The sequence below is a fragment of the Rana temporaria genome, chromosome 3 (genome assembly GCF_905171775.1).
Source record: "Rana temporaria chromosome 3, aRanTem1.1, whole genome shotgun sequence".
Taxonomy (NCBI): domain Eukaryota; kingdom Metazoa; phylum Chordata; class Amphibia; order Anura; family Ranidae; genus Rana; species Rana temporaria.
In genome coordinates this window covers 376,029,752-376,055,589 of record NC_053491.1, presented here as the reverse complement: position 1 = coordinate 376,055,589, position 25,838 = coordinate 376,029,752, and the positions used below count along the sequence as shown (strand labels likewise).

At 43.1% G+C, this 25,838-nt stretch overlaps 1 protein-coding gene across 3 annotated transcripts in view; it reads right to left on the bottom strand.

Annotated features, from left to right (window-relative positions):
• Nucleotides 1-1,573: 1,573 nt before the first annotated feature.
• PKP2 (plakophilin 2) overlaps nucleotides 1,574-25,838 on the bottom strand; it is a 143,599-nt gene continuing 119,334 nt past the window's right edge. For all 3 annotated transcript variants that reach the window (XM_040345580.1, XM_040345579.1, XM_040345581.1), the window contains exons 7-13: nucleotides 23,572-23,689; nucleotides 17,066-17,227; nucleotides 15,959-16,132; nucleotides 5,289-5,442; nucleotides 4,562-4,751; nucleotides 4,353-4,440; nucleotides 1,574-3,212 (exon numbers count right to left, since the gene is read on the bottom strand). In XM_040345580.1, coding sequence (XP_040201514.1) covers nucleotides 3,150-3,212; nucleotides 4,353-4,440; nucleotides 4,562-4,751; nucleotides 5,289-5,442; nucleotides 15,959-16,132; nucleotides 17,066-17,227; nucleotides 23,572-23,689 — 949 coding nt within the window. In that variant the 3' untranslated portion in view covers nucleotides 1,574-3,149. The remainder of the gene's footprint in view (nucleotides 3,213-4,352; nucleotides 4,441-4,561; nucleotides 4,752-5,288; nucleotides 5,443-15,958; nucleotides 16,133-17,065; nucleotides 17,228-23,571; nucleotides 23,690-25,838) is intronic.

The following is a 25,838-nucleotide window of genomic DNA, read 5'->3' as shown; positions in this document are numbered from 1 at the left end:
TATATGGAAACTTCACTCCACGTTCTGAAAACACAAATGTTCTGGCAGCTTCCTCTTGGCTTCAGCTCAGTTTTTACAAGCAACTGATAAATACTCTGTTCATTTAACACAATTTCCAGAATTAAAACCTTGAGCGTGCAATCGTGAGACGGTTTCACCTACTGTAGCAGGACTTTAGTATCAAACTATCAACATACCATAACATACATAATATATCATCAACGCCCTGTGCAAATGCTGCAGTTTTACATTGTTTTAATGTGTAGGATAATATTGTTTATTAACCCCTACTTACAGGAAGGTACAAATCTGAACCATAAGATCGTTCATAAAACCATGCCTTTTTAGCAATACACACCACAAAATCAAAGGATATGTAAACCAGTATAGGGAGGTTCTCTTATTTGCTCCCTCTTATGCCGCGTACACACGATCGGTCAAACCGATGAGAACGGTCTGGTGGACCGTTTTCATTGGACCAAACCGATCGTGTGTGGACCCCATCGGTTATTTATCCATAGGTTAAAAAAAAGCAATCTTGTTTTAAATTTAACCGATGGATACCTAACCGATAGAACAAAACCGATCGTTTGTAGGCAAGTCCATCGGTTAAAAATCCAGGCATGCTCAGAATCAAGTCGACGCATGCTTGGAAGCATTGAACTTCATTTTTTTCAGCACAACGTTGTGTTTTACGTCACCGCGTTCTGACACAATCGTTTTTTTAACCGATGGTGGGTAGGCACGACTGACCATCAGTCAGCTTCATCGGTTAACAGATGAAAATGGTCCATCAGATCGTTCTCATCGGTTTGACCGATCGTGTGTACGCGGCATTAGTCTGTTAAATTCACCATGAAAGCATTTTGTTAAGTGCTAAAAAGTACCTGGTATTTCTGCCAGAAATCTTGTCAGATAATAACTACCTGTATGGACTACAGAACTTGGCCCATCGATGTGGTGAAGAAGAGGTCCTGACATGTTTTTGTTGTACTGATACAATAGTATGAGTAAGCATTGACCCAGTAGGACTTTCCCAGCAGGATTAGCAAGTGAAAATAAAGTAAAAATTTTAAATTAAAAAAGGAATGCAACCACCACATCAAAGGACTGGTAGGCTGCAATATATTACATTATTGGTTTTGGATTTAGATATACTTTAAAGGGTCGCTAAAGGAACTTTTTTTTTAGCTAAATAGCTTCCTTTACCTTACTGCAGTCCTGGTTTCATGCCCTCATTGTTCGTTTTTGCTCTGATGTTGCTGTAATTCCTCTCTGTTCTGGACACTTCCTGGTTGTCTGTTTCCTGATCACCACAGTACTGGGAGATTTCTCACTGTGGTGACTAATCAAGGAGGTGTGATTAAAACCCCTTAGAACCAATCCAGTTTCGTTTTGCAAAACCTTCACTGCCATCTATTGACTCTCTGGCTCTGTACATCAGAGAACCAGGAAACAACAGCAAAAACGAAACTAAACTGCAGGCACATTATATGATTGGTTTTTATCTATTTTTAATCCATTTTAAAAGGAATCAGTTAACTATTATGTCTCTATACCCTGTAAACAGTCATTTCAGCAAAAAAATGTTTTTCCTTTAATGACCCTTTAAGCCACATTTGTTAAAATGGTGGTTGACACATTCCCAAGCAGCAGTGCACTAGTTAATAAAAATAACACTAAAAGTAAATTGATGTCTAATTAATTTTACAATGTAGTAATACATTTGCAAACATTTGCAAACATTTTAAAAATGATCAACTTCCAGGCACAGAGCAGCACCTGGGATCCTAGGCTCTATGTGGTTACCTACAGGTTGGAAAATCTAAACAGAAGACAGTTGGTTTTTCTGTTTCATATTTGGCAACAATTGGGGGATTTTTTACCAACTAAACAACAAAAATGTAGCCTCCCCTCGGATGGAGCTTACCCCCGAATCTAGAGCAAATGCACTTAAAGTGCACAGTATATTTGCCTTTAGTAAATTAACCTCATTGTTTCACTACACTTCAGCTGTGACAGAACCACCCAATCAGGTGAATTTTTCATGAAAGCAAGACGTTATAGCAGTATTCTTGTTTGGTGAAAATATTACAGTGATTTAAAAGTACTACATTGAGGTTCTAAGATTTATTTTTTAACATGCACTATTGCCGTAAAACTGCAGCCCTTTAAAATATGCATGTTTCTACTATTATGCATGCTTTGGTCTGTGGTAAGTAGTCTATATACATAAGACAAAAAGGGAATGAAGTGACAACTGCCACTTGCAAAGGATAATGTGATTGCTTAAAAGTCTATCCCGGATGAGCCCCCATATTCCAACACTCCGATAGTAGTAACAAAGGTCAATTAAACATGTTGATAATTAGCAAAGTGAAACAGATATATAGAGAACAAAAAGGTCACTTGTCCTAAATAATAAGAAATCCTTGAAGTATAATGAAACTGTATTGCTACAATAAACTGAACACACTATAACCTAAGGTTTTTGAATAAGCATTATTGGTGAGTGCTACACTGACTATTTTGTAAATCTGTTCTCTTGTGATGTCTATAAACAGATCTATAGAACAGCATAGGATGCAAAACACAATCCATTCAGCTGAACCAGGCTTTGCAGCAATATATGTATATAGTTCAGCAGACTAAATAGGCTGATGCACATGATGAACCAACATCTGTTATCTGGATGATGCAAAATTACTTGCAACAGAGCTTGCAGTAGTCCCATGGGTTTCATTTTTCCACACGGAGAGAATTTCTTGTTTTCAGTCCTTTGAAAACCAAGACGATGAAGGGAACACTTTAGCCATTGTATAAAACGAGCAGTTCACAAATTCTTGGAAATTGCACAAAAATTACACTGATATTAGTGCTAGAGAAGGCATGCTTTTTGTTTAATCTTCCATAAAACCAGTGATTAATAGGAAAAGGTGCAAAAAAGTGGCATTCAATACAAAAATCTTCGGTATCCCAGTATACAGTGTTCATAAGTTGCACAAATATCCAAAGTAACAGCCCAAAAATGTAAGCTGCGTCAGGAAAGGCAGTATGCAGTTATGCAGGTGGAGCCACTTATAATTGTCTTTGTTAGTTCACAAACTGACGCAAGCTTGCCCTTGTATTCCCAGGATACGGTTTCTGATTCACAGGGAATGGTAAGCTTTTGAAGTTTTGGGGTTAACAAAATCTCCTTTCTTAAATGTTGCCTGATGGAGACACAAGCAGAGAAGTAGTTTTTACAAAAGGATAGTTTAAAGTATACATAAATACAATCATTAAAATCTCCAAAAATCTTGTGTGATTTGGCAAGAATAAAGACAAGCACATAAATTGTCTATGCAGGGGACAGGTATTAAACGGGTATAATAAGAACTGGCGAAAACCATATACCGGTACATGATGGCCAATATCATGCAACACTGTGCCATAGAAATGGCAACTGAAAACAATAAATAAAAGGGAACCGTGTCCAGAGGGGTCACCGTCATCCTGGGGAGGACCCACTCGAGGGAGCTAGCTCCCAACGGGACAAACAACGTCCAAAAGACCTAGGTAGAAGGAGACCAGGAAAGGAAAGGAGAAAGAAAGTAGAGGAAGGGAAAGTAGTCAGTAGAAGAAAGAGGAAGGAAAAAGGACCTCTGGGACTTGGGAGCAACGCGAGAGGCAGTCATAGATGACTCAAACAAACCGGGTAAAGCATGGGGAATATGTAGGAAATCCAAGATTCCTAAACCTTAAGGAATTTAGAGTGCAAATCTTTCAAAATACTGGACATTTGCTCATTGAGCATCAGGGCGGTCATACGCCACAAATAATATTTAACATGTTAAAGTAGAACTATATAACTTTTTTTCCCCATTTTGGATAGAGTAAAGGGGGGTTATATCACCTGTCATATTTTTTGGCCAGGAAATCCATTGGGGCACCCCAGGTCACCAGAACTAGTGTACCCTTTAGTTTTCCCTTTTATTACTCTAAGGACAACCCAAAACTGTGATTTTCCTTTACTTTCACTTTTGATGATAACAGTAAACGGGACAAAAAGAGAGGGTGAATCTCCCTAACAGAGGAAGAGGTAGCCTAAACTAGACAACACGTAGGACCCCACATCGCTTAAATTATTTTGAAGAACTTAGCACTTGCCAAGTTTTTGCAGAGCCCAGAAGTATCCAGTTTGTTATTGTGCCTGGAGCAGGCAGTGTAAACCATATAATATGATTGGCTGCTGTAAGCAACACACACAGTTCCTCTACTAGACGTTCATATCCAAAGCTCTATATTTTATCAATAGCTTGTTAATAAAACTCCACTTATTTAGGTAAGATGTCCTTAGCAGACCTTCTTACCTTCTTGTAGGCATTGTGAAGTTCTTGGTGTGACCACATATTGTACAGGACAAGTGAGGCGGCTTTTCCAGCTTTAGACCCCATGGTCCTGAGAAGATAAACATTCATAATTAGATGGGAGTTGCTGTACAAGTGTCACTTATATATTTATTCAAAATGATGAAATGTACTGTATATTTAAAGGACAATTTTATTTTAAGTGTCCTCACCCGTCACTGCTGCTAAGATTGATGAGTTTGCGGATACCGCCATTTTGAAGGAGAAGCCTTGCGTTCTCAGAGTTGCTGCTGATCAGACTGTTGAGGACGTAACACAGGGACGCGGTCGTGTCATTGGCAATGTTGGACTCTGGGACAGAGTCTGGCAAGGCCCGCACTAGATCAGGCATCAGTTCTGTGGCTGCAATACAGATATGAAAAATGATTGATAGGAAACCAGTCTTTACTATTCCTTCTTCAGGGCTGAGGTCTGAAATCTGGACTGGATAACAATAAAGCTAAGTGAGACCCAAAGCTCCAGGCAACTTTTAGCATCAAATTTTCTGAGCCGCTGTTACCTTCTGGTTCAGATTTTAGACTTTAGGTCCTCTGCAGCCCTGTGGGGATTCTCATAACTCCCAAAACATGTTGGCCTTTCCTTGGCGATATTTAACAAAATATTCTGGACTTTTATCTATGGCAGAGTGCTTCTATCTCTTTTACAATATAAACCAGATGTGTTCAATTTAGAATGTTTTTGTGCATGTTTTCTAGAATCCAAGTCCATACTCTCATCAGTAAACAGACATCTACCCAAACTTTTTCCCTTATATGTATTCATGGCTGTGATAGGCACTGTAGGGAATAAGCTCCTCGTAGGTGGGGCCTATTATATTCATTATCCTCTACATAGCACTGGTCCTCTAGCAATAAATTGTATGACTGCCATAACACTGACCAATATCATTGTGGAGAGAAGAATTGCGTGACAAGTTCCGCAGCAAAGAAACCGTTGTCCTCTTCACTCCTGGATCGCTTCCAAACAGCATATTTCGGACATGCTGAAGTCCTTTCTCTTTCTGAACGACCATCTGAGCAACAGAGAATGGCATCTGTGCAAAAACACAACACATATAACTGAGAATGCCAACAGATATTTAAGGTTGATTTTAAACTTTTGATAGCTGTAGGAATAGTATAAGTCTTAACAATTTGATTTTTATCTCTGGGGAAATGTGCTGGTAAATGTTAGGGATCTGTACACATTCCCTTAACTATTGCGAGGGTTCCAATTATTCCTTTCAAAGCTTTACTATAAATGAAAAATATAGGAACAATGGTAACATCCAAGAGAACTTCTGATGAGTTTTACCATTTGTGTCTCAAATAGGAGGAAAATCTAGGCATAGTCCACAAAAGTTATAACAATGACACTGATTTGAATCTAGTTATGTTTAAAGTGAACCATCCAGTTTCTTAAAACATCTGCATGAACATTCCTGATGTATCAAAATACAAAAAAGGAGGGAAGGGGGAAGGGGGGGAAAGCACTCACATTTGCCACATCCGTAAATATGAAGTTACTCGAAAAAACGGTAATTGATGGTTGGATTTTGGAGGCAAGACGGCAATATATAAAAATTATAAATTTTCTTATAAAAAATGAAATATGACATAAACAATAAAGATAATAAAACCATATAAAATATATAATATATATATGGATAATATCCTCTGTGCATCGCCTAATGCACAGAGGATATTATCCATATATATATTATATATTTTTGTAATAAAACTTATCATTTTTATATATTCCCGTCTTGCCTCCAAAATCCGACCATCAATTACCGTTTTTTCGAGTAACTGTTTTTTCTTTGTCAACATTCCTGATGTATCTTATTCTACAGCAACAGTATAATTTTTCAAAAACCCTCCAGAATCAAGTTGACGCATGCTTAGAAGCATTGAACTTAATTTTTCTCAGCACGTCGTTGTGTTTTACGTCACCGCATTGGACTCGATCGTTTTTTTTTAACTGATGGTGTGTAGGCACATCAGACCATCAGTCCGCTTCATCGGTTAACCGATGAGAACGGTCCTTCGAACCGTTCTCATCAGATGGACCGACCGTGTGTACGCGGCCTGATATAACATCAGTCTGCTGTGGGCAGCAGGAAGCATTTCCACAATATCCTCTCTCCCAGCGATCAGAGTGCAACATTGTAAATTGATAGCAGGTCACAAAGTGAGAGGTTGCACCAGGGGCTGAGCTGCCTTGGACATTTGTGCACAGCACTAGGATTTACATGAATGTGTTATCTCTTAGCTGGCATTTCAGTTCAGGAAGTAGATGTTGACAATGGATGATAGAGAGCCCAACCCAGTAGGGGCGTGTTGTACCTCTATAGAGAGGCCACTGCTTCTACACAGGTCCTTCTCTACAGGATGCTAGCCGGGGCTAGGCATTTCTACTCTGGCTGTGGCTGATTTCTAAAGAAAATACAGTAATGCCCCTTACACACGATCGTAAATTTCGACAGCAAAAGTCCGATGTGAGCCTTTGAATGGAAATTCCGACCGTGTGTATGCTCCATCAAACTTTTGCTGTCGGAATTTCCACCAACAAAAGATTGAGAGCTGGTTCTCAAATTTTCGGGTGGAAAAAATTCCTATTGGAAAATCCAATCGTCTGTAGTAATTCCGACACGCAAAATTCCGACGCATGCTCAGAAGCACTGAACTTTATTTTCTCGGCTTGTCGTAGTGTTGTACGTCACCGCGTTCTTGACGGTCGAAAGTTCAGAGAACTTTTGTGTGACCATGTGTATGCAAGCCAAGCTTGAGCAGATTTCCGTCAGAAAAACCATCCAAGGTTTTTCTGACGCAAAATCCGATCGTGTGTACGCGGAATAAGACTTTGAAAACTTTTTGTTTCAATACACTTGGAAATTATGTTGCTGTCCTAAACTGAAAGTTTAGGATTCGTTTGTGGTAATGTGATATTTTAAAGTGGATCTAGATATGTTTTCATGTTAAAGTAAGGCCTCGTACACACGACCGGTTTCCTCGGCAGAATTCATCAAGAAACTTGGTGGGAGAGATTTTTTGCCGAGGAAACCGGTCGTGTGTACATTTTTCATCGAGGAAACTGTCGAGGAACTCGACGAGCCAAAAAGAGAGCAAGTTCTCTATTTCCTCGATGGGAGTCTCAAATTGGCTCGTCGAGTTCCTTGTCGGGCTGGTTTCCGACGAGAAACTCGAGCGTGTGTATGCTAAGAAACCGCGCTTGCTCAGATTAAAGTATGAGATGGGAGTAAAAGTAGCGTTTGTAATGGAGATAACACATTTTTAAAGCTGTAACAGACTGAAAAGTGCAAATCGTCTCTTACCAAACTTTTATTTAACACGCAAACACATAAGATTAGCAAAAGCAGCCCCAAGAGTTGTGCAAGTGGAATCGAACTTCCCCTGCCGTTGTATGTGTTGTATGTCACCGCGTTTGAGAACGAGGAGATTTTGTCTTGACCGTGTGTACGCAAAGCAAGCTTGTCGAGTTCCTTGACAAGCCTAACAAGGAACTCGACAAGGAAAACTATGTGTTTTCGCCCGACGAGTTCCTCGGTCGTGTGTACGAGGCCTAAGGCTTTTCTACTCATGCTGTGGCTGCTTTCCAAAGAAAGCATACAACTTAACACCTTTGGTGTTGATGCACCTGGAATGTTTTGTGACAATTTAAATCCCAACTCTGAGCTAATAAGGGGAAAAAAAGTTTTACTTGATCCTCTGCTCCCCTGGCAGACAGCTCTTCCACACAATCCAGCGGTGGATTATCTCTCGGGTGTTCTCAAGTCCAGAGCAGGGCTATGAACCCTGCTCTGATCTTGATGTCAGGACCCTAGACCACTAGGTCTACAAAAGCTGTGGGGAGCAGTCTAGCTGCAGGGAAGAGTGGAGGACCGGGTAAGCATATTTACTATTATTGCTTCCCTAGATATAAAGGAGCAATTAAACTGAAAGTTCAATTTTGCTAAAAATTACACATTGCGTGGTTGCTTTACAATATTTCTACATCAGTTCGTTTTTTAGAACTGTCCAAAATGGTCTCTTCTGGCAAGAGCTTATATAATTTGTCTGGCGTCTGGCTGACTTTAGATTGTATAAAGAACATGTTTGATGTCAGAATATCTTGCTTACACAGATATAATTAGGAAGAAAAAAAAAAACACTGCAGCATCTCACCTTGTGATTTGCTGCAAAGTTCCAATGTTGCAGTATGATCACTGGGGGAGTTGGCGTGTCAGATAAAAATACATTGAAACAGATATAACATTTGTGGGAAAAAATGTTTTCAGTTTGTGGCATTAACCATGGATGTATTAGCAGTGAATGCGAAGGTCAGAATTTTATCCAAGGTCCTCAGTAACATTCCACTGATATGGTTCAACAAGGAAATTCCTTTGTTACAAGAGGAATGCGGCTGTAAGACAACGGCCCTCACCTCTCCCGTACCAGGGAGTACCACATTGTTCTCTGTAACTGCTATGATGCAAAAAACACCATCCAATGTATAGGGGTCAAGCTCCATGTCTGCTGAGTGATGGCCCATAAAGCTTTCGCTAACAACAACATCTTAGTTGAAAGAAGGAGGGAATTGGTGGTCGAGTAATCCATCAACCACCCTTCCCTTTGTCTGCCCTTTATCCATAAACCACTCCACCTCTCTATTTGGGGCAGAGAGCAAAGCATAATATATGATCCAGTTGTCAGTTATTGTTTTAAAGCGCCAACAGCAAAGAGGCACAAAGAACAATACATGGAAATGTGGCTGGTTCGGCAGGGACTGGACAAATTTAAATCCTTAAATAGGCACTGTGGCTGTACAGAAGTCAACCTATTGATAGACTTCTGTACAACCACCCTGCAGTGTTGCCAACCGTCTGTATTTTTACGGACAGTTCGTAAAAACGGGCACTTTTTCCCCCCGTTCGTAAATGTCCGTAGTTGTGGGAATGAGCCAGTAAAAATAGCCAAGATCGGTTCGGCTTGGAACTGCGCATGGAGATTGGAGGCAGGAGGTGATTGGAGGCAGGGGGTGATGGTGGCTGCGGTGGCACCGCAGAGGGGGTGGGGACAGGGGGCAATGGAGGCATGGGGAGATTGGAGGCAGGGGGTGTTAGTGGCAGGGGGTGATTGGAGGCAGGGTGTGTTGGTGGAGGGGGGTGGAGGCGGGGGTGATTGGAGGCAGGGGGGCTGGGGGAGATTGGAGGCAGGGAGAGATTGGAGGCAGAGGGAAATTGGAGGCAGAGGGAGATTGGAGGCAGGGGAAGATTGTGGCACCACAGACGAGGGTGAAGGCAGGGGGCATTGGTGGCAGAGGGGGATGAAGGCAGGGGGTGATGTGACTAAATAATTTGCCCTTATTATATCGAAAATAACAAAAATATGTTTTCTTACCTTGATATCTACCTTAAATCACATTGCTATTTGTCTAGCGTACTTGTTTGTAGCCTAAATACTGACATTTGCACCTAAAAATGTAATTTAGCAACTTTTGTGAAATGCCAGAAAAAACGTGGCTGCGCCAGTAAATTAGGGGTGTCGTGCCAGTAAATTTCAATCTGGTAGGTTGGCAACACTGCCACCCTGTCAGATTTTCCCTGCTAGATCTGCACTGCAAGCTATAGCCTGCAACGCTCATCAGTGCATTCTGATGGTGGGGAAGTCTCCTCATTGTCAGGATACAAAGAAATAGCGGGGAGGATTCCCTAGTCCACCTCGAAAGTGTGGATGGGGGAATCAGGTAATTTTTTTGTGTTCAACCCACTTGTTGAATGCAAAAAACTGATTCATCTATGAGCCGCCTTACATTGATGCCTTTCATTGGCTAACTAAAGATATTAACGCTGAACCCAATGTTGGGGGAAAAAATTAAATAGGATTCCGACCCCCCCCCCCCAACCCCACATCAAATATGGGGTCTAATGCTCATTTTATACAAGGGAAATCAAAGTAGATCATAGTATTTTCCACAGTCCCTGGAATGTGGAAGACTCTTGGTGGTGAGAGGGGCAACAACACAGCCAGCGAAGTAAAGCAACTTCAGAGAACTGGTGAGAACCATCAGTACCATTGGAGATAAAGCCTGTGTGACCATGGATTCTCCCAAGACTAATTGCACAGCCTAGCCCGAGAATACCATGGGGATGGAAGGGAGGGTGCAGCCAGATTGTATATTTTTGGCCACCTTGAGTTGGGCTTTAGTTGTCAAATATTTATAATATTTGTTAATATTTAGCAACTAAAAAGGTATCACTTTGTTCATACCTTTTTGCTTTCCCTACCTGTGCAAAAAAAGTTGACAGTAATTCCCATCTATCTGGATACGGCTTCAATGTCTTAAAGTGATACTCCATTTATATCTACTTCAGTCGGGAAGGTTTAAAGCTTTGGTCTGTGTTCTTCTTTGGAAAATGAGTTATATTCTATTCGCATACTATACTAGAATCAGCCATGTGGTTAAAGCAGAACTTTACTCTCTCAATCAACATTGACTACTTTTGAAATGCATACAGAACGTAAGCAGTGGTGCTCAACTTTTTTTGGGGGGTGGCAAACAAACCTCCCAGCGCCCTCCCCCAGAGATCGGCGGATCTGCCTGCACTACTTACCCCATCCAGGTCGTGGCAAGCTTTGGCAGCTTCCCAGCTGCTTCTCCTCAGCAGCCTCCCCACTGCTTCTCCTACTGGACAATCCGGTCGCTTCTCCTCCCTGCCAATCGGGTCTTAAGACCTGCTTTCTGATTGGCTGGGAGGAGAAGCCGGAAGACAAAATGAATAATCATTCACTAATGTCACACAAGAGCTCTGCGCCCCAAGCCCACCATTTTTAAACCAATTCGAACCTCAGGCTCTGATCATGTGGTTCTAAAAAAAAAACAACACAGAAATCCATGCATCCAGTGCCCTGCATGGAGATTAGGGGCTGGGCGCATGGAGATTAGGGGGGCGGCATCCCATATGAGCAGCTGCCATTAAACTTGGGTTTCATGCACCACATTCTGGTGTGAATGGGTCCTTACTGAAGATGGCCATGGCCAGAAATGCTAGTTTTTTTTTCAAAGTAACTTTCTTAACAAAAAAATAAAGCATGGAGACATGAATGGATGGGTGAGTTAGCTTTAAATATTAAAAAATTATTTAAATAGCATTTTTGGTGTGTGGTGCTCACATACAGTTCCACTTTAAGAGGATGCTCTAACAACTCTGGGCTGGTCATGGTGTACACTACAGCATTAAAAAATATGTTGTCAGGACACCAACAAGTGATCACATACCCAAGATGTTCTGTCCCAAAATGTGGCTTTTCTATGTGATGATACAAGAATAAAGTGCTTTGCACTCTGAAACAAGCTTGTTGGTGTGCTAGCAACATTTTTTTATGCAATTGTCTACACGAGTCCTAATTGACACATTGGGGACATCTTTGAAAATTCTCAGTTAACCCTCTGCACACTGTTATAACACAAAATGATCCCTCTCTGGCCAGTCCATAATTTATATTGCAAAGTAGACTAGGGACAGGCCTGAGAGGCATCACTTTGATGCCTATGACCAGCTTGAGCATGTATTGCAATATATGCAAACCATGAATGCCTGTCATGCAAAGGTTTGGTAATAATATCTAGGGGTCTGCAGCAATGTGCAGGGTGTTTATTGAGAATTTTTACATGTGGTCACATCCCTCTGGCACCTGATATGATGGTACGTATTCCCCATGGTAGTGCCCAAAAGGGCTACACAATAAACTTTACAAGATTTGTCTCCCTTATGCCTCGTACACACGACCGTCGTGTGTATGTTTTCCGTAGACTAAACTGTCATGGATCTCTTTTTTTCTCGTCGGGAGTCTCAATTTTTTCGTCGTGTTCCTCGTTGGGCTGGTTTACGACGAAAAACACGCTTGTGTGTATGCTAAGAAACCCGCGCATGGTCAGAATAAAGTATGAGACGGGAGCGCACCTTCGGTAAAAGTACCGTTCGTAATGGAGATAGCACATTTGTCACGCTGTAACAGACTGAAAAGCGCGAATCGTCTCTCACCAAACTTTTACTAACACGCGGTAACATGAGATTAGCAAAAGCAGCCCCAAGGGTGGCGCCAGTGGAATAGAACTTCCCCTTTATAGTGCCATCGTACGTGTTGTACGTCACCGCGTTTGAGAACGACAAGATTTTGTCTCGACAGTGTGTATGCAAGGAAAGCTTGACAAGAATCTCGTCGAGGAAAACAAGGTTTCTTTTACGACGAGATTCTCGGCCGTGTGTACGAGGCATTAGACTTTAATGGAGTACAGCACTTTGTTTAGCGTTTTTGGCCAACATCTAGCAAATCGAACTTTGCTCAGTTCTCTCATCACTACTGTTCATTGGCTTGTTGGCAATTTTTATAGTTTAGATACTTCTACTAGCATGTTCACTTTACAACAATGAACTTGTCAGTCGTCATTGTCTGACAGTAACTGAGGAAAGTCAGTGTTATGTTCATTTTACGAGGCGATGACAGAGAAAAGGTCACATCTCTCCCGGATGATTTGTTTTCTGTCAGAAAGGACATTTTAATCTGAAGCCCAGAGAAGTAGCAGACATAAATCACTGTGAAAGTACCGTTATTTTCCCACCATGTTTACACTTCCACAGTCAGAGTTGCTTATGGGCGTATTTAAAAGTTGACAAATGTTTAATGTACTGAGAATTGAATGTTTTTTTTTTTTTTTTACAGCTAAATACCACATCAGAAAATTTGCAGCATTTAGAAACCACATTGCTGTTCGTGTTCAGTATAATGCGTTCATTAGCCAACATTCACCTTTTATTGCTACAAAGCAAATGTGTACTTAAAGAGACCCTGTTACCAGACTATTCATTTCAACAACAATCTTCCCATAAGATATATGCATTTAAAGTGGACCTTCTCCCTTCCTGACGACAATCCGGCCTCTCCGCCCCTCCTCCTTTCCTCTGCTGGAATAGGGCATATTTTTTTTTCTTTTGTTTAGGTATTTTTTCTTCTTTTTTATGTTAGGTCCACCCCACCTACCCTTGCATGTCACATATCCCAAGAGGCATAGGTTTTCATTGACGAACAGGAGGAGGGGGCGGGCCTATCGGCGCGTCATCAATAGGCCCGCCCGCTGAACCCAGAAGAGTCAGTGTCTTGTCAAAAAAGTTCCCCCCGGTGGAAATGCCGAATATGTAGAGCTGAGAGTCAGCTCTAGATGGCACCTGCGCACACACCAACATCCAGGCTCATTCCTTAAAGTGGAGTTCCACCCATTTTTGTCTGTGCTGCATGCCCTAATCTCATAGTGTTCAGAATGGACACTTTTTATTTATTTTGTTGCTTGTAAATACCTTTATTTTGTAGTCCTTCATTACTTCCTCCTCCTTATTAGCCTAGGCTATTAAGTCACAAGGCTATTCGCAAGGGTTTCTGGGATAGGCATCATGTATCCCAGTAGTCCTTGCAAATAGCCTATTTGCATAGAGAAGGGGCGGCAACTTCCTCTGACACTCCCGTTGCTATGGAAACCTGACTGAAACCTATTACATCGCTTGTGCAGCACTGAGCATGTGCAAGATCTGCAAGGCTGAAATCCAGGAAGTCATACAGTCTGGCTTCATGATGCCCACACTTAAGATGGCCACGGTCTATTTCTAGATTATAAACAAACTAAATGCTCCAACAACCTAACAAAACGGACCTTAGTTTACAGACTAACTTTACTAGACTACATTAAGCTTGTGTATTACAGGGGTATTTATATTTAAAAAGTGAAATTGTGGGTGGAACTCCCCTTTAACATCCCCATGGACATGGAGAATGTTAAAAAAAAGAGCCAGGAGGCCGAGCGAGCAAAGCGAGCCATCCAAGCGAAGCGAGGACGTGAGGCCGACTGGCCACTTGTCCACGTCGCCCTGGACCTGCTGAAATAACTAGTTACATCGACATTTGAAAAGCACCCGCCCGTCATTGTGCAGGCGCCGTCTAGAGCTGACTCTCAGCTCTACGCTCGGCTATTTTCGGAGCTTAGTTCATGCCTGCGCAGTACAGGGGGGGTCCATATCCGCCGGGGGAAACGTATTCGCCAGAACACCGGCAAGCCTCTCGATGATGTCAGAGAAAACATGGCGGCATGAGACGGAGCTGTGGCTGAGCATGCGATGATCTCAGCGGGTCAACGATGGATCCACTGGATGAGTGACTATCTGAAATGTCCAGATATCACCATCAGGTAAGCAGAGCAAAATAAATAAATGGGGAGGTCAGCCTCAGTTCCTCTTTAATGTAGTTTAGGCATGTTATTTACCTGTAAAAGATTTGCTGGTGTAGACATCTAAAATGCCCAAGGCTGTTACTGGTTGCTGCCATCTTGGATGAGATGTCAGCAACCCCAGCAAACTCAGAGCTGTCACTCAAGTGACACTCTATAGCAGGGGTTGGCAACCCCTCGATCGCGGTCAACCGCAGGCAGGTTACAGGTAGGCCGCGAACAGGTTCCTGCGCTGCGGACCCTCGCCTTTTATGTGGCGGTCCTTGTCTCCCCTCACAGCCTCCAGCCTCTTCCACAGCTCCGCCACACCATCTATGTCCCAGTCTCTCTCTCTCCCTCCCTCCTGCTTACATCCTCCTCTGCCACTATGATCAGTGAACAGCGGAGATCGGGGAGGAAGCACAGCTCAGGATGGAGTGCGGGAGGAGGAGCTGGCCAAATTAACTTTTTATGTTAAACTGCTGGTGGTCCTAAGCAACCAATTACCAGCTTGCTAATATTTTTATATAGTCACTCTGCCATCTCCTGCCCTCTGCCTCATGGTCTCCGCTGGAAACAGGTAGGACACTGTGTTATGGTAGGGGAGGGAAGGGGGGCAGAGGTTACTGGTATTGGGAAAAGGGGGGGGGCACACTCTGTGTGTGTGTGGGGGGGGGGTGATGTGAAGGGGCAGAGGACACTGTTACGGGCAGGGTCACCCCCGTAGCAGTGTCCTCTACCACCCTTCACATCAACCCCCCCCCCCATCCCTGCATTCTGAGCGCAATCCACTTCTGATCCCCTACATTATGAGTGCAACCCACTCCTAAACCCTGCATTCTAAACGCAACGCACTCCTGATCCCCTGCATTCTAGGACTGGTCTTTACTCTTCCTGGAGTAGTCCTATTTCTTAGCAAGTTTAAAGTCACATTGCAATGGAATAAAAAATAACCGATGGAAAGGAAAAAAACACTGCAACTAAGCAGTTAATATTTTTCTGTGCTTGCAATTGCAATTTTTCACATTGGTGACAGGGTCTCTTTAAAGTTGTAAATCACATTAGCATATGCTGCTATTCTATTTCTCTACCTGCTGCAGAATCACATGATAGCTAACAGGATATCCTCTTTTATTCAGGACTGTTTTTAGCACTGGAGATGAAGAGAAATTTCATAAAGAACTCATGCATTAGATAATAGGTAATATGTATATCTGTACAAAACTTAATATCTAACATAAATTGTATATTTATTTAAGTAATGAATGCAATAAACTACACAAATATATATTCCCCTTAAGGAGAGCAGTCCTTACCGATCCATTACCAGCGGTAAGATTCTGAAGCGATCCCAGGGATGCTTCCTGCGTGTAATTTCGGGTGCTCTTGGCAATGAGTGACAGATACATTCGTACAACAATAGAGTTCCACAGCCATTCAACCCCTCGTGGGTTGCTGACTTCCTCTGGTACTGGGGTGTCTCCCCACTGCTGTAAAAACAGGAGAATTACAAATGATATCTGGGTATTCCATATGCTGTGTTCTAATCATGCAGTTTCGTAATGCTAATGCGCAGTCCACTTTAGGAAAGCAGACTTAAAGTGATTCTAGAGTTAAAAAATGTTCTACCTTACTTTATCCCATGCACAAGTGGGGAGGTGGCCAACAAATGCATGCGCGCGCAGAAGACGAACCCCCCCAATGGGTGATGGATGGGAATATGCAGATCAACTCAAAAAAACAACGCCCCGAGTCCACCCTTTTTTATAGTCAATTAGAGCCTCAGGCTCCAATTATGTTATTAAAAAACGAAACAAAAAACAATTGGAACCCATGTGTCTGGCACCCTGCATGTAGATTAGGGGCCGGGCACATGGGTTATGGTTTGGCCACCACTGTCCTGCACCATTTGATGTGCTCCCCCAACCCTTACCCAAGTCATCTCTCGCACTGTGCACACCTGCAGCTCTTCTCACTTCTTGCTTTTACAGGTGGCACTGAAAGCAGAGGGAGCCATTGGCTCCTGCTGCTGTCAGTCAGGCGATGAGGGCTCAGATGCATGTGCCTATGGAAGCACACAGCCCTGCTTAGGAGCACACCTGCACTGGTACCCTCTCGGCACAAGAAGAGGAGCAGACAGTGCCGAAAGGGGACTCCAGAAGAGGTGGCAAGAGACTTCTCTGTGCAATACCATTGTACAGAACAGGTAAGTATATCATATTTTTATTTAAACAGAGGCTTTACAATTACTTTAATAAAAAGGTGTTTAGGATTCCGAACTAAAAAACAACACAATAAACAATGAACAGAACAACCTGACTGGATAACATGGATAATGTCTCCAGTCTTCCATTTTCTTTCAGTTTTATTTTTTATGTAAAAAGCACGCTGTATTTGAGGACAGGTCGTATCTCCACACTCACCTCTTTAACTTTCCTACTACGACCACCAAAACAGCCAATACTTGTGTCGCTCTGATCCTCATTCCTGTTCTGTACATAGAAATACTTGCTGTATCGGGCTGGCAGCTCAGATTCCAACTGGTATGACAAGTTGTGCAAGATACACACACAGTTTTCTGTGGCCTAGAATGTAGTAATACAATGGGACAGATTATTAGCCTTAAATAAACTGTTAATTGAATAACTTACACAAAACCCCAGAGATAACCCTCCTTATAGTACTCTAGTAACAGCCCGGGTTAAAAGTCAAAGAGAGAAAGACTACGGTTGTCATTCACAAGTTTGGCTTTATGGCCCGTACACACGATAATTTTTCGGCATAAAAAAAATGTTGTTTTTAAAAAATTTAATTTAAAATGATCGTGTGTGGGCTTCACATAATTTTTCGGTTCTGAAAAACGACAAAAAAAATTCTCGAACATGCTGCATTTTTTAACGACGTTTTAAACTATGTCGTTTTTCGAGAAAAAATGATCGTGTGTGGGCTAAAACGATGTTAAAAACCTGCGCATGCTCAGAAGCAAGTCATGAGATGGGAGCGCTCATTCTGGTAAAACTACCATTCATAATAGAGTAAGCACATTCATCACGCTGTAACAGACAGAAAAGCGCAAATCGTCTTTTACTAACACGGAATCAGCTAAAGCAGCCCCAAGGGTGGCGTCATCCGCATGTAACTTCCCCTTTATAGTGCCGTCGTACGTGTTGTACTTCTCCGCGCTTTGCTAGAGCATTTTTTTAAAACGATGGTGTGTGGGCAACGTCGTTTTAATGATGAAGTTGGAAAAACGTTGTTCATGTTGAAAAATGATCGTGTGTACGCGGCATTAGTGTGGACAAGTATTGGACAGTGTCACCAAGGATCCCCTGTGCAGAACCAATTTTTTGGTTCAGCTGCTGACAAAGTAAAAATATTTATTAAAAGTGTATTGAATGACCAATAGCTAGAAGTGAGCATTGTCCAAATCCTTGTGACAGCCAGAGGTGTCCCTGCACCCATCTGACCCACAACTAGTACAACTGGACCCCAAAGTCCCAGAGGGCCATTGTGCAGCACAAATGGCATATCCGCCCTTGGAGTGGGCACGTCTTTCCAAAATGTCATCAATGAGCCAGTTTGCATTCAGAGGAAATCCTTTTCTTCGTTGTTCCATTATACTATCACATTTAATTCAAACATCTCTTTATTCATATTCCTTTTTAAAGTACATGGAATTCTAACAAATTCTCTTGGACGGCAAGAAGAACAAACCAGTCAATCCTGAAGGAAATCAACCCTGAATATTCACTGGAAGGACAGACCCTGAAGCTGAAACCTGAATACTTTGCCCACCTAACGCAAAGTTGGGAAAAACCCTGATGCTGGTAAACTAGGAAGGAAAAAGGGGAAGAGAATGACAGAAAACAAAACAATTAAAGAGGAAGTAAACCCTCTAAAACATGTATTAAAAAAAAACCTGCAAGAGAAAGGCATAATGAGCTAGTATGCATAGCATACTAGCTCATTATGAATTACTTACCTGAGATCGAAGCCCATCTCGTTCCTCTCCCCCGATGCCGCCATGATACCCGAGTGACTTCCGGGTATCGCGGCTCCAGCGCTGTGATTGGCCGGAGCCACAATGATGTCACTCCCGCGCATGTGCGCGAGAGCCGTCAGTGACGGCACATTCGCCTTCACTAACGGCACGTTCAGTGTGCCTGCGCCGTTGCGCATGCACCGTAGAGATCGGTGCAGTCTTTTCTGCAAATATCTCCTAAACCGTGTAGGTTTAGGAGATATTTGTTGCACCTACAGGTAAGCCTTAATCTAGGCTTACCTGTAGGTTAAAGTGGTCTGTAAGGCCTTGTACACATGATAGGATAGCCAGAGAACAACGGTCTGAAGGACCGTTTTCATCAGTCCAAACCGATCCTGTGTAGGCCCCATAGGTTATTTAACCTTAGGTTAAAAAAAATTAGAACTTGCTTTAAAATTTAACCGATGGACTGGTAACCGATAGGTCAAAAACGATCGTTAGTATGCAAAAGCATTGGTTAAAAACCTGCGCATGCTCAGAATCAAGTCGACTCATGCTTGGAAGCATTGAACTTCGTTTTTTTCAGCACGACGTTGTGTTTTACGTCACCGCGTTCTGACACGATCGTTTTTTTAACTGATGGTTTGTACGCACGATGGACCATCAGTCAGCTTCATAGGTTAACCTAAGACAACGATCCTTCAGACCGTTGTCCTCTGGCTATCCTATCGTGTGTACAAGGCCTAAGGGTTTACGACCACTTAAGCAAGCTCCGGAAAGGCAGTGGAGGACAACAACAACAACAACAACAATTATATTAAATATATACAATGTGTATAAAATATCTTAAAGTGGTTGTAAACCCTCTGTTTGAAGCTACACCTACAAGTAAGCCTAGATTAAGGCTTACCTGTAGGTGTTTGCAATATCTCTTAAACCTACACGGTTTAGGAGATATTTGCCAAAAGGAATACACCGTTGTCTATGGTGCATGCGCATTGAGAAGGCCGGTTTTCTCAATGGCTAATGCCCGCTTTGACGACTCCTGCGCGCAATCCGCGGAGTGACGTCATCGCCGCTCTGGCCAATCACAGCGCCGGAGCGGCGATACCCGGAAGTAACCTTCTGGAGAGATATCTGCGGCAGGAGGGGGAGACGAGGACGGCTTTGAGGGCTTCGATCTAAGATAAGTAATTCATAATGAGCTAGTATGCTAGTCATAATTGCTCTTTATGCGTTTGTCTTGCAGGTTTTTATAAAAAGAAAAAAAAAATGATGGTTTTACAACCGCTTTAAACCTCTGTGCACATTAGTTTGCGATGAACCACAATAAGTAAAAAACAAATGAGGAAAAAAACTAGAATATGGAAGGAAAATTACAATTAGATAAGAAAGGGAAGATGGGGAAGACAGGGAAAGGAAGATAATCCTTGAAAACAGAAATGTTGTATGGGAATTACACTGTTCTGTATTTAAAGTAAAATAAATAGGAAACCTCCATATTTAAATGAATATACAGTATATATATATATATATATATATATATATATATATATATATATATATATATATATATATATATATATATATATATATATATAAATATACTAGCTGAATACCCGGCGTTGCCCGGTCTTCCTATCTTAACCTTTTGGGGAGGAAAATCATAGTAATATAAATATACCCATCTTTTATATAAGAGTGTAGGTAAGGGTTAATTTAACTGTCATATATTTTTATTTGGCATATAAGTAATATGTGTACCAGGTATTATTGAAATATCTCCAGGCGTACAGAAGTTATGTGGGAACATACATTTCCCATTGATTTGCATGGGACTTTAAACAAAAACCCCGACCCTCACAAATGGGGGTAGTTAAGGGATAAATTAACTATCCTATAGTTTAAGTGGACATATAAGTAACATGTGACCAAGTGTTATCGAAATATCTACAGCCGTTTGGAAGTTATGAAGTAACTGGTATTTCCCATAGAGTTGAATGGGACTTTAAAGGAAAACCCTGACCATGGCAAATGGGGGTGGGTAAGGGTTAAACCACCTATCCTATGTTTGTTGCTCACATATAAGTAACATGTGTGCCAAGTTTCATGTTAATATCTTTAGCCGTTTGGACGTGATGCTGGAACATACATACATACATACATACATACATACACACGTTGAGTTTTATATATATAGATGTAGCACTACCCCTGAAGGAGCTGCTGGTTTGTTTTGGGTGGCATGTTACCTCGTGACTCCTCCGCCGTCTAAGGCCCTGTACACACGAGAGGATCTATCCGCTGGAATTGATCTGCGGATCAGTTCCAGCGGATAGATCCGCTGGTGTGTACATCCCAGCGGATCTTTTTCCGCTGATTTTTTTCGGCCCGACCGATTTCCAGCAGATAAAAATTTCTTAGCATGCTAAGAAATCTATCCGCTGGAATCGGCTTCAGCTGATCGATCCTGTGGTCTGTACAGACTCACCGGATCGATCCGTCCGATTCCCTCCCTCGCATGCGTCGTAATGATTCGACGCATGCGTGGGTATCCTTATATGACAACGTCGCGCACGTCGCCGCGTCATCATCGCGGCGACGGCGCGACACGTCATCGCAATGGGATTTCGGCGCGGATTTCGATCCGATGGTGAGTACACTCCATCGGATCCAAATCCGCGGAAATCCTCGAGAGGATTTATCCGCGGATACAGTCCGGCGGTCTCGTCTGCATAAGGGTGTATGGTGAAAGCAGCAGTAACGAAATGTTCACGACAGGTGTCTTTTTCTGTGCTCTTTATTACCCAGCCGGGTAAAAACAATAAAACTTGTGGTGAAGAGTAAAGATGCAGTAGAAGAAAAAGCAGAAGACTCAGGCGTAGCAATAAGGAAACAGTCCTGCTTCCAACAACACTTTGTTTTCTTCGCCACTCCAGCCGGAGTGGGTATAGCGTACCTGGACAGGCCTCTCTCATTGACCTGGCAGCCAGAGTATCGCTCGGAACTTTAAGGAAAAAGTCTCTGCCACAGACCCTCCTTAGATTCGAGGTAGCGGAGATAATCCTCCTTGATAGACTTTGAGCCTGGATCTCCTTTAGGTAGTTTGCAGTTAAGTTACCGACTGTTAGGTGACCAACGTCCAGCCTTTCAGTACCCGGTTACCTTGATCCCCGGTGGATTGTCGAGACCCTATTGGATCGCCAGCCTCTCTTGGCTCTCCTCAGGTGGACTCCCCACCGAACAGCTTCCTCAAAGGAACAACGCTTGGGATCTTCTCAGGATTGGGGACCCAGTCGATCACTGGAGCCCAGCCACAGCTCAAATGATCTCGGACCAACGTGGTCTCAGAAACCACGAACACCGTGTGGCACATGCACCCCGGCCTGGAAGGCCATTTCGCTGGGGCGCTGTGATGTGGTCACCCTAAATGTGGGTGCCACACTGGAAGATGACCTAGACCAATGGCGTCTGTCCCATAAATACCCTCCCTCAGCTAGGGGCGGATCCAGGGGGGGGGGGGAACAGGGCAATTGCCACCCCCGAGAAATTTGTGTTAGTTGCGGAATTCGCGGGCGCCGAAGAGTCCGAGTGGGCGGTAGTTGCGGAATTTGCGGGCACCGGAGAGTCTGAGCGGGTGGCTCCGTGGCGAGTGAGAGTCAAAGAGTGGGAGGTCAGCTGGTCGGCTCTGTGGATGTGAGGGCAGCTGGCCAATCAACAAGCCGGTGGCCGGGGGGGGGGGAGCAGAGAGATGACATCATTTCTCACCGCCCTGAGCCCGCCTTGCATCCCTGCAGTAACTTCCGCCCTCACTGTGCAGGCAGCATAGAGATTACATCATCTCTCTGCTGCCTGACACTGACAAGCAAAACACCACCTTAGCAAGTGACAATCAGCAAGGTGTGGCAGGTGAGGTGGCAAGTGACAATCTGCATCTGGTGGCAGGCAAGTGACATTCCGCAACTTGTGGCAGGTGATGTGGCAAGTGACAATCTGCAACATGTGGCAGGTGACGTGGCAAGTGACAATCTGCAACTTGTGGCAGGTGACGTGGCAAGTGACAATCTGCATCTGGTGGCAGGCAAGTGACATTCCGTAACTTGTGGCAGGTGGCATGGCAAGTGACAATCTGCAACATGTGGCAGGTGACGTGACAAGTGACAATCCGCAACTTGTGGCAAGTGACAATCTGCAACATGTGGCAGGCGACGTCGCAAGTGACAATCTGCATCTGGTGGCAGGCAAGTGACATTCTGCAACTTGTGGCAGGTGATGTGACAATCTGCAACGTGTGGCAGCTGACGTGGCAAGTGACAATCCGCAACGTGTGGCAGGTGATGTGGCAAGTGACAATCTGCGACATGTGGCAGGTGACGTGGCAAGTGACACACTCGGGGCTCCCACTGATTCTACATTATGGTGAGTTGAACCATTTCATTTTATAGTACAATCTAATAATAGAAATAGAGCATTTCAATCATCCTGACACCAAAACAACCATGGTGCTGTGATCATTGAAGCGCTAACACCAGCCATTTCCCTGATAAATTACCCCCAAAAAAAATATTTTCTGATAGAGCCCCTCCCGAGTCTAGACTCTGGATCTGCCTCTGCTCCCAGCATGCACTGCGAGGAAACCCCCTCCTGATAGGCTGCTGGGGAAAAGCACCCAAACCTTGACACCACTGCTGCCACCTATCGTCCTGGGGTGGGATCAGCACCCCAGAAGCGACAGAATGAGCCCACAGTCAGCCAAGCTAAGACAGAGACCCAAATTCAAACAAATCAACCTGGATATACTGTATATTCAAGAGAAAAGCATCTAAAAAGGAGAAGGACTAAAACATAAAAAAAGTTTAGAAAACTACTACACGCTATACAATGTTACACTGTTTTCTCTTGATGCCGAACATGAACCGAGAAATCTATAGTTAATGTAGGAATTACCCTGTCGTCTGGTTTGTAGTCAGCGATACTCTTTCTGACGTAATGTACAAGGGAGTCAATGAGGCCATCACAGTCTCTCATGGCTTGTCGTCCCTCCGGGCCTGCTGAGCTCATGTTTCTGTGAAGACAATAGAGAAAACCCGTCAGACTTCCAGGAAAGCATCAACACAAACTGCATTTACTCAACACGCTAATTGGATGACAGTTAGTTTGCGTTGTGCACTGCGTAACATAAACAGTTGCCATTTTCCACCAAAGAATCCTGTTTCATCATTTTTTTATCTGGTCTTGCACCTCAGTGCTGCTGATCTCCTCCATTCCCTTTTAGCCAATTCCTGTCTTCATGCACTTCAGCAATCTTACATCGACATTAAAGCCTCGTACACACGACTGAGAAACTCGACGGGCGAAACACATCGTTTTGCTCGTCGAGTTCCTTGTTAGGCTGTCAAGGATCACGGCGAGCCAAATTTCTCCATACCCGTCGAGGAAAAAGAAGACATGCTCTCTTTTTGGCTCGACGAGATCCTCAAAAGTTTCCTCGTCGAAAAGTGTACACACGACCGGTTTCCTCGGCAAAAAAAAATACCAGCAAGTTTCTTGCTGGTTTTTGCAGAGAAACTCGGTCGTGTATACAAGGTCTTACTATTAAACTTGAGCAATAGTAAAAATACATTATAAATAGTAAAGACATCGGGTAGATATCACTCAGTTTAAAAGGCCTTTGAGTATTTTCCCGAAAATATTTCATTGTTATCATGCAGAATTCAATGTTTGTCAGTTCGACACAAACCATCTGTGGCAACCCCTGGATGTGGACCTGTTAGGGCCTGTCGTCCATTATCATTTCAGAATTTATGAGTGCCCCCATCCATTACTGGATGTTTGGAATACCGGCCTATGTCCTTGGGAATTCCGTCATTCTGGATAGTGATAGCCAAGACATCATGATAAAAGGCAATGACCAGGGAGCTATTAAGCACTTACATTCCTCAAGAAATCTCCAAACCGCTTGAAGCTAACTTCCAATATCCAATTTTAACTCAGACATGCAATCACAGACCAGATCTCCCAGAATATTAGATAACAGGTTTGCAATTTGCCCTCAGGGAAGCTGATGAACCTCAGGGGTCATCGGGGTACAAAACCACCACCTCAACGCTTCCTTCTCATCTGTATCTACAAAAAGCTTACAAATCAGTTGATATCAGATTTCAAGTGTTTTCCAGCCAAATTTGAAAAACTTTCACTAAATGTTAGTTATATGTGCCCATTCACACAGGATAAAAAAAATAAAATTCTTACCCTTCTTGTTTCTTTGGAGCAGGGTTATACATGGGGACTCAAAAGGCAGCTAGTATTTCTTATAGCTTGCTGAACAATACACTATAGGGACACTTTGGGGACAGTTTTTAAGTGCATTACCATACAATGTACAAAACATTCCCTGAAATTTTTAATTCTTTGTTATGCCCTGTACACATGGGCAGAATGTTGTGTGGCATTCGGTCCGACAGAAATTGGCCAGCTGTTTTTTGAACACGTAGGTTCTACAAATTTTAAAATCTTTTCTTTTTTATTGCCTTTTTTGCGGCGAGTGGGAAGTTCACTCTGCGGTAATGGGGTACTGATACTAAAAAAGACTAACATTCTCTGCTCTAAGCCGCGCACGTTAAGCGCGGTAGTATGGGCAAACTTTCCCTCAACAAAAATGGCGGGGTCTGTTCCCATGGATCGCCGTTTACATTGAGTGGCCGCTATATGAAGGTGTCTCACTGCTGCTAGCCCTACCCCCATTGAAAACGTCCATTAGTGACGAAACGCGTCTGGGAGGCTGCGTCAGTGACGTCACCACGCCAAGGAGGAGGGCTCCTCAAGCCGGCCGGCTTTACTTTTTACTGTCACACGCTGTTTTTACTCGTACTGATGTAAGTACATTACTTTTAATAAATATTTTTATCCTGCGGTATTACGCTATTGTGCCCCTTCTTTATCTTTCGGTATATGTGTCTGGACCGCTTGATTGCTGTTGTCCTGTGAGGGGGGTAACGAGAGTGAACCGCAACTCTTTTCCAACCCATTGCTGAGGCTTGGATCTCGCTGCTTAACACAAGTGTTCCACCCTGAGTATCCAGAGGATTGAAAGGCCGTGGCTGGGCTATAGCCAATTGCAATAAAGGCTTGCCGTTTGGTAAGCAGCTTATTCTTACGGTGGAGGATTTGCACTAAATGCATGCATGTCACCTGGGTGTTCGTGGTTTGACCAA